The sequence below is a fragment of the Leptodactylus fuscus genome, chromosome 2, assembly GCF_031893055.1.
Source record: "Leptodactylus fuscus isolate aLepFus1 chromosome 2, aLepFus1.hap2, whole genome shotgun sequence".
NCBI classification, from domain to species: Eukaryota; Metazoa; Chordata; class Amphibia; order Anura; family Leptodactylidae; genus Leptodactylus; species Leptodactylus fuscus.
In genome coordinates, this window is record NC_134266.1 from 163,109,305 (window position 1) to 163,122,666 (window position 13,362).

Here is a 13,362-nt window from a genome sequence, read left to right on the forward strand (position 1 = left end):
CATGATAAAAACTAAACAGAATCAAATTATTGTCATTAATGTTATTACCACATATTAGGGAGAAAGAGGTTTAAAAAGATGCTACTTCATGATTTTAAAAGGGTTATCTGTGGAATAATAAAGCTTACCAGTGTATTCCCTGCACTGGATAAGCTTTATTACTAAAATATACACATGTGCCATGGACCCCAAAGTTTATCTTCTGCAGAGCCTGGCGGGGTGCTTTAACTGTTTAAGCGCCTTTTTTTTTTTTTTTTTTTTTTTTTTTTAATGTAGATTGTGAGCCCCACATAGGGCTCACAATGTACATTTTTTTCCCCCTATCAGTATGTCTTTTTTTTTTTTGGAGTATGGGATGGAAACCCATGCAAACACAGGGAGAACATACAAACTCCTTGCAGATGTTTTTTGCCCTTGGCAGGATTCGAACCAAGGCTGCAGTGCTAACCACTGAGCCACCGTGTGGCTCCTACTGTGTAAGTGCCATTTCCCCTGAGCTGTTACAAGTCTGACATTACTGACTCCCCTTTACTAAGGTCACAGGTCCACTGAGTGAAGTCAATTATGTGAGCGAGAGATGCTCATCAGCAGAGGAGGAACAAGCGTTACCGGCTCCCCAGTTGTGCTCTGCATAGGTAATAAATCAGGTTCTAGGGGAACTGCTTATTAGTAATAGAGCTTAACCAGTGCAGGGAATGTACTGGTAAGCTTTATTATTCATTAGATAACTCCTTGAGGCTAAAGCCCCACATAGCGGGCTTAGATCATTATACCATTTGGTCAAATGTGTTTGTTTCAGGTTGGTATACAGAAAAACTTAAAAATGTTAGATGAGTGCAGGGGCATACCTTATATGTAGGAAGACATTGTGACTGCTATGAAGGATCTCTACACAGGGCTTGGCAGTGAATTTTTTTTCCTGACAGAATGAATGCGTTCTCCAGCAGCATAAGGAAGAGATCACTAGACAGAATTTTGTACAGCTCCTATTTACTTCTATGCCACCCTAGTGCCAGCTGCAGGCATTTTAAGCTCACTGAGGACATGGCCAATGTTCTGGCACAAATGCGTTAAAAAATATTGCATTTAGGTTGATATCAGTCTATGCCACTGGATGAATATTATAATACCAAAAAAAGTTACTTTTACACTAAATTTAGACATACCTGTAAAGTGCCTTTTGGGATTTTATATGTGTTTTCTATGTTCCCATTTTCTTTACCTTTGGCTGTAAAAATAAGAATATCATTTTTAAAATGTCGGTCAAGAGATAATTTATCAACCTTTTCTTCACAGACACATTTTGGCTGCATCTTGCTTGGAAATAGAAGCTTCACTCTAGTAATCATATGGTTTAGGAAAGGTGGGGATGTCAGGATGTTTAGGTTGTTAGGGGCATGGTACATTAAGTGATATTTTTGCATAATGTATTGGAAACATTCACTTGTCTGGTAACTTATAATAACTCAAAGTGCAATTGTCATTTTGTAAAACTTTTCAAACATCATAGTGATATGTCAGAAGTTTGGATTGGTGGAGATTTAGGTACTTGGATCTCTTTGGGGAGATGAGGTTATTCAGGTATATGATACTTACAATAGTATTTTCCGAGCCAATAATTAATCTGAATATTCTGCTTATACAGTGCATTAGAAATAATTGTTTAGACCATATAGATATTTTTATATGGGAGGTCAAAACCAAAATTAATCTCTCTATTGGAGTTTACAATCGTATACATGTGGGACAGAGTGTATGGGATATCTTAGGAAGTATAAATAACCGTAAAACTTCACTTTTATGAAATATATAATAGAATTAAATAGACAAAGAATGAACAGAACATGAATAATAACATACAAAATGTCTGAGATGGGACAGGTCAAATTTGGTATCACATGTGAAGATTTTGTACCAGATTGAAGCCTAGAGATTCTGCCACTCCAATTTATTGTGTAACCACGTAAGACAAAAAATGAAGAATAGTGAGGATATGTAGAAATGTAGTAATCAAGTGTTGGGGGGGGGGGGGTCCATTATATAGCTCCTACATCAGTGGACATCTTGGAGCTTAAATGAATGTTTACAATTGTAATGTGTTTGGTCCTAATGACATCAACTGCTGGCATCACAGGATGTCATTTAGTAGGATAAAGGCAATTCTTTCAAGTCCAATGTGATCAGGGTCTAGAAAACTCCATTAAAATACAAGTTCACTATGGGGCTTAGTTCATACGTAAATTACGTGTGGCTTATTTTGGCACCGGAAAAAAAATGCTTCCTAATTAGAAAGCGTTTTTTGGACCTTGCACTGCTTTTTGTGGAGCGTTTTTTTGTAAAAATCGCTTCCAAAAGGTTCCAGTCAGTTTTCCCATCCTTTAAAGAGAATGGGCTGCAAAAAACGTATAGTGTTTTTTACCATTTTTTTTTGCAAAAAAAACGCACGGTTTGCACTTCCCATTCACTTCTATTGCTTTCTTCAGGCAGAAAACGCCTGAAGAAAGGTCATGTCGCTTCTTTTTCTCTGAAAGTAGAAAAATCTGCTAGCAGAAAAAAAAAAAAGCTAGCAGTCTACATAGACTAACATCGTATGGAGGAGGATTATGATGTGGATTCCGCTGTCAAAATCCTCCTCCTTGTCCCTGTGTGAACTAGCCCTAACAGGGAAAGAAGGAAATTAACCAAGCTCCAATAGTGGCATAGAGGGATTGATAAATTCTCCATTAAATATAGAAGAATTTCTTTCTTTGATGTGTCCTGTGCAGAACAGTGTCTGGCTATAAGAAGGCTTAGTGGTCAGTCTGAAGCCCACAAGGTTTCAGAATTATTTTTCAAATAGATAAGAAGGTAGAAATACTGAATGTAAAACTCTCACAAGATGCTGCTGATAGAATTTGATGAAAATAGGAAATACTGATGCAACTTACGTATTGTTTTATGAGTGTGAGGCTTGCTCCAGATTTCATCATCTGAATTGTCTTTCACACCAAATTCATACAGAGTGTTGGGCTTCAGGTTGTCTATTACTGTTTCGGTTGTCGGGCACAGCTGGAAATTCCAATCTTTATTTTTTTCTCTGTAGCGAACTGTGTAAAATCTGTGTGAAAATGTAAGAAAAATGAGATATACAAGAGTCTATAACATTTTTTTGTAGTTAATACTGTGGTGTTGTACTATTATTCACCAAAGAAATGATCGGTGTGTGTGTTAGATCACTAGGCTTTGCATATATTATGCTGTACTATGGCACATACATCAAAAGACTGTGATATGTTCCAGACTACTCGCTTTGTACTTATATTAAACAGAACTCCATTTGAAAGGATAATGGAATATATCACATATTAAGAAGCTTTTAAAACCTCTCATTTGTAAGATATATTGTATCCTTTGTAGGGCAGTAACAAGATATTTGCACCTAGGTTAAGCTTACTAGTAAATAATCATAGTTATCATTTTTACCCCAATACGCTGTACAGAATTTATTTGCTGCACTTAAGGGCTGCTGGAGGCTTCTTGGATATGTCAATTATATGTAACGTTATTACAATTCTGCTTTTAATTATATTCCACAAATTATGTTTATGTAAAATGTTAAACAATGACTCAATTATTTCATCTAGTTTTCATCATTCGTATGCTGTACATATACAGTACATAGCTATGTTCTGTTGGTTGCCCTTGAGAATAGACAGTGGTTTCAGTCTGCTCTGATGCAAACAAATATCTTTACTGTTACCGCATTCTGGAGTTATCAAAATCAGTTTTTTCGCAACAGGAGCCCATATGAATTTTGGTTTGGCCATGAATTCAGGTATGTCAATATCAGTAAGAGTACAGCAAAGTATAGCAGGAATTTATGGTGAAATTACATATATTATAGTTTAAGATTTTAGTAGGCCTAGGAAAAATTTACAAACTTGTGACTCATTTCTCTAGCTGTCATGTCATTTGACTAAATAAAACCCCTATTCCCACACAAAATACAGATTTTTTAATGGGTCCGGCTATATCACCTGCTACAGATCTGTGGTATTTGTATATCAGAATAGGCTGACAGACAAAACTTCAGAAGGTTAAGTTCTTAGGGTCAGTTCACATGTGCATCTCCCGCGCGGGTTTTGACACAGAGAGAGACGCGGTGAGCCACGTCTCTCTCTGGTCAAAACCCGCCTGCTGCGACCATCGCAGTTGCGGCTTTCCCCTCCTATGTCGGCTCAAATGAATGAGCCGACATAGTAGGGTGCTGCCGCTAGGCAGAAGCTGTGGTCCAGCGCGCCGCGGTTTCCGCCTGAAGATAGGACATGTCGCTTCTTTTCTCCGCTAGCAGCAGCCCGTCGCTAGTGGAAAAAAGAAGCTCGGTGGTCTGCATAGACCACCATTGTAAAGGGGCAGATTTTGAAGCGAAATCCGCTGTCAAAATCCGCCCCTTTGTTCACGTGTGAACAAGCCCTTATTGTTTCAAGAGTGATATTTATTGCATTGCAAGAATAGTTTGTAAAGTGGCAAAAGAGGCAGCGTGTTGATATAAACCCGAAAACACTAATGGGAACAGTCACATGATAAGATATAACAATGAGTTACAACACAGAGTACAATTCACTGAACCTATAATAAAGAGAAACATAAACACAAGAATTGCACTGCATGTAGATATGGATGGTTGAAAACACATGCCATGTGAATTGGGGGCTTAGAAATGGTCTGGAGGTCACAGGCAATATGCCAGACCAGGAGAATGTGACTTCTCCAACCATAGTGGCCACACTTTATTGAATTGCTTTTCATTGTCAGATAGTATGGTGTTACATTTTTCATATAAAATAATTCCTTTTACATGTACTTTGACGTATGAATAGAGGAGAGTTGATGTCTGTCATATGGAAGCCACATGTATTTTAGCAGCAATGAGTGTATATTGCTTTTTTTATTAGTTGCATGACAGAATCCATGTGGATTTTGACCTAAAAGGAAAATAGGGACTTTACAGAGAGCATTGGGGGGAGAAACAGTGAAGGGTTAATTAAATTAGTTCAAAAATTGTTTGTGGAGGGGATCACCTATATCATAACAACCCCTAAAACACACAGGGAGTCCCTTGGGTAGAAGTGGTGCAAGCAATCTGGGACCAGATAGGTCCTATGCAAAACTTTTAAGACAGTTTCCATCAAAGTGGCTTGCCAACTACCCTTGCTAATCATGGTGCAAGATTATCTCCATTGATCCACTGGTAGAAAGAGCAGAGATCTATTTGATATAGCTATATGATAAGGTGGTGGTGGTGGTGGTGGTGGTGGGTTTCAGAAAGTGAAAAACCTGATGAGCTGCTTGTTGATTTAGAGGTTATTAAGGAACTTAAAAGCGTTGGCCACCTTCAGACCAATAGAAAGATCTCTGCTTGTTGTAACTCGTTCTGTTACTTCTAGTGGATAATAGTCTGAGAGTAGTCATGTGATTTACAGTCCATAGTCATGTGATGTACGGTCCATGGTCATGTGATGAGCACACAGGTGCACAGCTGATTACCAGGTAGATGTCTGATTACTGTGCTGTGACTATAACGAGTGGCACCTGTGTGCTCATCACATGACTATGGACCGTAAATCACATGACCATGGTCAGAGTTTTATCCACTAACAGAATGAATGACAGCAAGCCGAAATCTAGAAAACCGTAAGGAATTGATACAGAAAGTATATTGGAAAATTGTACAAATTTTTATTACACAAACCATAACATTTGTCTCTCAATATTGGTCTGAAAGTGGGCAGTCCCTTTAATAAGCTGCTTTTAAAAAAATATACACTATTTTGTGTATTATGTTAATTAAAGTTAGCTGTAGCTGGATGAAGACGAGAATGTGTGGCAACTATTATAGTACAACTTGGTGACTATAGCCTATAGAGACATTCTAAGCATGCACAAATCATAATATTGTAGTGCAAATAGCCGAGAATAAGCCATCTTTGCTAAGGAGCAGGAAGGGTTCCTGATTTTCAAGACACTGGAAATGAGTTCCACAGTCCAGAATTTTCCCATCTCACTCTCTCAGCAGTTTGCCTGCTGTCTTTTCTTCTTACTTCCTGCATTGATCAGCAAACTGGGGGGCGGCTTTGACTGACTGGTGAATGGCACAATATGAAGTACCTCAATAGATATAGATATCTATAGATATAGGTTTTTAGTTACTCTTCGTGGTGTCTGTTTGCCACTTGTAGTCCCCTCCTAAACATAGTAATGCATTTACATGGGTGGAAGAACATTGGACTTTTTTGGCTTGTGTTGTTAGGAATACTAATTTGGTTCTAATTAGGAATTATAGGGGATATAGGTTATGTGGAATCTATGAGGATCATGTATAGTGGAGAAGTAATTAGTAGAGATGAGCGAACACTAAAATGTTCGAGGTTCGAAATTCGATTCGAACAGCCGCTCAATGTTCGTGTGTTCGAACGGGTTTCGAACCCCATTATAGTCTATGGGGAACAGATACTCGTTAAGGGGGAAACCCAAATCCGTGTCTGGAGGGTCACCAAGTCCACTATGACACCCCAGGAAATGATGCCAACACCTCTGGAATGACACTGGGACAGCAGGGGAAGCATGTCTGGGGGCATCTAACACACCAAAGACCCTCTATTACCCCAACATCACAGCCTAACAACTACACACTTTACACACTCAATACCACCTCTCTGACAGTAGGAAAACACCTTGAAACATGTGTATTTGGCACTTGCAGTGAGGAGAGCTTGTCACCAGCAGTGAATTTGGCCCTTGTAGTAAGTTGAGGTTGGCACCAACATTTGTTTTGAAAATCAGGGTGGATTGAGCCTCTAACCAGCAGAGTTTGGGCAAATTCATGGTGGAGGGAGCCTCTAAACACCCCAGTTTGGGCAAATTCATGGTGGAGGGAGCCTCTAAAAACCCCAGTTTGGACCAATTCATGGTGGAGGGAGCCTCTAACCAGCCCAGTTTGGGCAAATTCATGGTGGAGGGAGCCTCTAAAAAACCCAGTTTGGACCAATTCATGGTGGAGGGAGCCTCTAACCAGCCCAGTTTGGGCAAATTCATGGTGGAGGGAGCCTCTAACCAGCCCAGTTTGGACCAATTAATGGTGGAGGGAGCCTCTAACCAGCCCAGTTTGGACCAATTAATGGTGGAGGGAGCCTCTAACCAGCCCAGTTTGAACCAATTCATGGTGGAGGGAGCCTCTAAACAGCCCAGTTTGGGCAAATTCATGGTGGAGGGAGCCTCTAAAAAACCCAGTTTGGACCAATTCATGGTGGAGGGAGCCTCTAACCAGCCCAGTTTGGACCAATTAATGGTGGAGGGAGCCTCTAAACAGCCAAGTTTTGGGAAATTCATGGTGGAGGGAGCCTCTAACCAGCCCAGTTTGGACCAATTCATGGTGGAGGGAGCCTCTAAACAGCCAAGTTTTGGGAAATTCATGGTGGAGGGAGCCTCTAACCAGCCCAGTTTGGACCAATTCATGGTGGAGGGAGCCTCTAAAAAACCCAGTTTGGACCAATTCATGGTGGAGGGAGCCTCTAAACAGCCCAGTTTGGGCAAATTCATGGTGGAGGGAGCCTCTAACCAGCCCAGTTTGGACCAATTCATGGTGGAGGGAGCCTCTAAACAGCCCAGTTTGGGCAAATTCATGGTGGAGGGAGCCTCTAACCAGCCCAGTTTGGACCAATTCATGGTGGAGGGAGCCTCTAACCAGCCCAGTTTGGGCAAATTCATGGTGGAGGGAGCCTCTAAAAAACCCAGTTTGGACCAATTCATGGTGGAGGGAGCCTCTAACCAGCCCAGTTTGGGCAAATTCATGGTGGAGGGAGCCTCTAACCAGCCCAGTTTGGACCAATTAATGGTGGAGGGAGCCTCTAACCAGCCCAGTTTGGACCAATTCATGGTGGAGGGAGCCTCTAACCAGCCCAGTTTGGACCAATTAATGGTGGAGGGAGCCTCTAAACAGCCAAGTTTTGGGAAATTCATGGTGGAGGGAGCCTCTAACCAGCCCAGTTTGGACCAATTCATGGTGGAGGGAGCCTCTAAACAGCCCAGTTTGGGCAAATTCATGGTGGAGGGAGCCTCTAAAAAACCCAGTTTGGACCAATTCATGGTGGAGGGAGCCTCTAATTAGCCCAGTTTGGACCAATTAATTGTGGAGGGAGCCTCTAACCAGCCCAGTTTGGACCAATTAATGGTGGAGGGAGCCTCTAAACAGCCCAGTTTGGGCAAATTCATGGTGGAGGGAGCCTCTAACCAGCCCAGTTTGGACCAATTAATGGTGGAGGGAGCCTCTAAACAGCCCAGTTTGGACCAATTCATGGTGGAGGGAGCCTCTAACCAGCCCAGTTTGGACCAATTCATGGTGGAGGGAGCCTCTAAAAAACCCAGTTTGGACCAATTCATGGTGGAGGGAGCCTCTAAACAGCCCAGTTTGGGCAAATTCATGGTGGAGGGAGCCTCTAAAAAACCCAGTTTGGACCAATTCATGGTGGAGGGAGCCTCTAACCAGCCCAGTTTGGACCAATTAATGGTGGAGGGAGCCTCTAAACAGCCAAGTTTGGACCAATTCATGGTGGAGGGAGCCTCTAAAAACCCCAGTTTGGACCAATTCATGGTGGAGGGAGCCTCTAACCAGCCCAGTTTGGACCAATTAATGGTGGAGGGAGCCTCTAACCAGCCCAGTTTGGACCAATTAATGGTGGAGGGAGCCTCTAACCACCCCAGTTTGGACCAATTCATGGTGGAGGGAGCCTCTAAACAGCCAAGTTTGGACCAATTCATGGTGAAGGGAGCCTCTAAAAACCCGTTTGGACCAATTCATGGTGGAGGGAGCCTCTAACCAGCCCAGTTTGGGCAAATTCATGGTGGAGGGAGCCTCTAAACAGCCCAGTTTGGGCAAATTCATGGTGGAGGGAGCCTCTAACCAGCCCAGTTTGGACCAATTAATGGTGGAGGGAGCCTCTAACCAGCCCAGTTTGGACCAATTAATGGTGGAGGGAGCCTCTAACCACCCCAGTTTGGACCAATTCATGGTGGAGGGAGCCTCTAAACAGCCAAGTTTGGACCAATTCATGGTGGAGGGAGCCTCTAAAAACCCCAGTTTGGACCAATTCATGGTGGAGGGAGCCTCTAACCAGCCCAGTTTGGACCAATTAATGGTGGAGGGAGCCTCTAAACAGCCAAGTTTTGGGAAATTCATGGTGGAGGGAGCCTCTAACCAGCCCAGTTTGGACCAATTCATGGTGGAGGGAGCCTCTAAACAGCCCAGTTTGGGCAAATTCATGGTGGAGGGAGCCTCTAAAAAACCCAGTTTGGACCAATTCATGGTGGAGGGAGCCTCTAATTAGCCCAGTTTGGACCAATTAATTGTGGAAGGAGCCTCTAACCAGCCCAGTTTGGACCAATTAATGGTGGAGGGAGCCTCTAAACAGCCCAGTTTGGGCAAATTCATGGTGGAGGGAGCCTCTAACCAGCCCAGTTTGGACCAATTAATGGTGGAGGGAGCCTCTAACCAGCCCAGTTTGGACCAATTAATGGTGGAGGGAGCCTCTAACCACCCCAGTTTGGACCAATTCATGGTGGAGGGAGCCTCTAACCAGCCCAGTTTGGACCAATTCATGGTGGAGGGAGCCTCTAACCAGCCCAGTTTGGACCAATTAATGGTGGAGGGAGCCTCTAACCACCCCAGTTTGGACCAATTCATGGTGGAGGGAGCCTCTAAAAAACCCAGTTTGGACCAATTCATGGTGGAGGGAGCCTCTAAACAGCCCAGTTTGGGCAAATTCATGGTGGAGGGAGCCTCTAAACAGCCCAGTTTGGGCAAATTCATGGTGGAGGGAGCCTCTAACCAGCCCAGTTTGGACCAATTAATGGTGGAGGGAGCCTCTAACCAGCCCAGTTTGGACCAATTCATGGTGGAGGGAGCCTCTAAACAGCCCAGTTTGGGCAAATTCATGGTGGAAGGAGCCTCTAACCAGCAGAGTTGTGGGAAAGCAGGGTGGAGGGAGCCTCTAACCAGCAGAGTTGGTGGAAATCAGGGTGGAGGGAGCCTCTAACCAGCAGAGTTGGGGGAAATCATGTTGGAGGGAGCCTAGTATTAGCAGAATTGTGCAACGCTTATGGTGGATGAGTATGAGGATGCGGAGGAATTGGAGAGGTTGAGTACAGACATGGAGTTTCATGTTGGGGTGCTTTACACAGGTGGGCACAAAAATGAAGGCTCTATCCAGTGGTGGTTCATTTTTATCAAAGTGAGCCGGTCGGCACTCTCAGCTGACAGACGGGTGCGCTTGTCAGTGATGATGCCACCGGCTGCACTGAACACCCTCTCAGATAGGACGCTGGCGGCAGGACAGGACAGCACCTCCAAGGCATATAGGGCAAGTTCAAGCCACAGGTCCAACTTCGACACCCAATACGTGTAGGGCGCAGAGGGGTCGGAGAGGACAGGGCTGTGGTCGGAAAGGTATTCCCGCAACATGCGCCTATACTTCTCACGCCTGGTGACACTAGGACCCTCCGTGGCGGCACTTTGGCGAGGGGGTGCCATCAAGGTGTCCCAGACCTTAGACAGTGTGCCCCTCGTTTGTGTGGACCGGTGAGAACTTGGTTGCCTACTGGAGGAACTGCCCTCCCTGCCGCCACTGTCACATGCTGGAAACATCTCCATCATATTCTGCACCAATTGCCTGTGGCAAGCATTGATGCGATTGGCCCTCCCCTCTACCGGAATAAAAGACGAGATGTTGTTTTTATACCGGGGGTCAAGGATAGCAAAGATCCAGTACTGGTTGTCCTCCATGATTTTGACAATACGCTTGTCGGTTGTAAAGCACCCCAACATGAACTCAGCCATGTCTGCCACAGTGTTAGTTGGCATGACTCCTCTGGCCCCACCGGAAAGTTCAATCTCCATTTCCTCCTCATCCTCCATGTCTACCCATCCGCGCTGCAACAATGGGACGATTCGAAGTTGCCCGGAAGCCTCCTGTATCACCATCACATCATCGGACAACTCTTCTTCCTCCTCCTCCTCCTCCTCCTCCTCCATTAAACGCAGTGAAGCGGACAGATGTGTGGACCTACTCTCCAGCTGTGACGGATCGGATGCTATCCCTAACTCCTCTGTGTGATCTGAGTTATCCCTGATGTCAATCAGGGATTCTCTCAGAACACACAAGAGCGGGATTGTAAGGCTCACCATCGCATCCTCAGAGCTCACCCTCCTTGTGGACTCCTCAAAGACCCGTAGGATGTCACAAAGGTCTCTCATCCATGGCCACTCATGGATGTGAAACTGAGGCAGCTGACTTTGTGGCACCCTAGGGTTTTGTAGCTGGTATTCCATCAAAGGTCTCTGCTGCTCAACCACTCTATTCAACATCTGAAACGTTGAGTTCCAGCGTGTGGGGACGTCGCACAAAAGCCGGTGTTGTGGCACATGCAGGCGTTGCTGGAGAGATTTTAAGCTAGCAGCGGCTACTGTCGACTTGCGAAAGTGGGCGCACATGCGCCGCACTTTCACCAGTAGCTCTGGAACATTGGGGTAGCTCTTTAGGAAACGTTGCACCACTAGGTTGAAGACGTGGGCCAGGCATGGAACATGTTGGAGTCCGGCAAGCTCCAGAGCTGCTACCAGGTTCCGGCCGTTATCACAAACGACCATGCCTGGGCCCAGGTGCAGCGGCTCAAACCATATTGCCGTCTCATCGAGGAGGGCATCCCTCACCTCGGAGGCAGTGTGCTGTCTGTCCCCCAAGCTGATCAGCTTCAGCACAGCCTGCTGACGTCTACCAACGCCAGTGCTGCAACGTTTCCAACTCGTAGCTGGGGTCAATCTAACAGCGGAGGAGGAGGCGGTGGCGGAGGAGGAGGCGGTGGCGGAGGAGGAGGCGGTAGAGGAGGAGGAGGAGGGGGGTGTTCTTCTCGTGTCCCTGCCAGGAATGTTAGGCGGGGAGACGAGGTACACCGGGCCAGTTTGGGAAGCAGTCCCAGCCTCAACTACATTCACCCAGTGTGCCGTCAGTGAAATGTAGCGTCCCTGTCCGCATGCACTTGTCCACGCGTCGGTGGTCAAGTGGACCTTTGTGCAAAGCGCGGAACTAAGGGCCCGCCTGATGTTGAGTGACACGTGCTGGTGCAAGGCGGGGACGGCACACCGGGAGAAGTAGTGACGGCTAGGGACGGCATAGCGAGGTGCCGCAGTTGCCATCAGGTCCAGGAAGGCGGGAGTTTCAACAAGCCGGAACGCCAACATCTCCTGGGCCAGCAGTTTAGCGATGTTGGCGTTCAAGGCTTGCGCGTGTGGGTGGTTAGCAGTGTATTTCTGCCGCCGCTCCAATGTCTGAGAGATGGTGGGTTGTTGTAAAGAAACGCCTGATGGTGCCTTTGATGGTGCAGGAGAAGGAGATAAGACAGGACCAGGGGAGGATGAGGTAGAAGTCAACAAAGTGGCGGAGGCAGATGAAGTGGTGTCCTGGCTCGTCCTCTGGAGTGCATCGCCAGCACAGTCAGCAGTGGCAGTGGCAGAGGCAGAGGCAGAGGCAGTGGCAGTGGCGTGAACGGCAGGCGGCCTTTGTCCTGCCGTTGCTGCCTGCCACTGATTCCAGTGCTTGGATTCCAAATGACGGCGCATTGAAGTGGTGGACAGTTTGCTCTTCTCAGAGCCCCTAATCAATTTCGAGAGGCAAATTGTGCAGACAACACTATATCTGTCCTCGGCGCATTCCTTGAAAAAACTCCACACCTTCGAGAAACGTGCCCTCGAGGTGGGAGTTTTTCGGGGCTGGGTACGAACTGGAACATCTTGGGAGATTCCGGGTGTGGCCTGGCTTCGCCTAAGCTGCTGACCTCTGCCTCTGCCTCTAGCTACCCTTTTTGGTGCTGCACCTGCCTCAACATCCACACTACTTTCCCCGCTTGACATCCCCCCTGTCCAGGTCGGGTCAGTGTCCTCATCATCCACCACTTCCTCTTCCAACTCCTGTCTCATCTCCTCCTCCCGCACAATGCGCCAGTCAACTGGATGCCCTGACGGCAACTGCGTCACATCATCGTCGATGAGGGTGGGTTGCTGGTCATCCACCACCAAATCGAACGGAGATGGAGGAGACTCTAGTGTTTGAGCATCTGGACACAGATGCTCCTCTGTTAGGTTCGTGGAATCGTGACGTGGAGAGGCAGGTTGAGGGACAATGAAAGGAGCGGAGAACAGCTCTGGGGAGCAGGGACAGTTTGGGTTATTGTTCTGTAAAGCTTCGGAATTTTGGGAGGAAGGAAGACAAGACTGTTGGGTAATAGGAGGAGAGGAGGCAGAGTCTGACTGGCTGCTGGACAATGTGCTGTAAG

The 13,362-nt window shown here is 45.9% G+C and overlaps 1 protein-coding gene across 18 annotated transcripts in view; it reads right to left on the reverse strand.

Moving 5' to 3' along the window:
• Nucleotides 1–13,362, reverse strand: part of ABI3BP (ABI family member 3 binding protein) — a 277,686-nt gene that overhangs the window by 158,987 nt on the left and 105,337 nt on the right. For all 18 annotated transcript variants that reach the window (XM_075265013.1, XM_075265012.1, XM_075265014.1 and 15 more), the window contains exons 5-6: nt 2,928–3,097; nt 1,167–1,228 (exon numbers count right to left, since the gene is read on the reverse strand). In XM_075265013.1, coding sequence (XP_075121114.1) covers nt 1,167–1,228; nt 2,928–3,097 — 232 coding nt within the window. The remainder of the gene's footprint in view (nt 1–1,166; nt 1,229–2,927; nt 3,098–13,362) is intronic.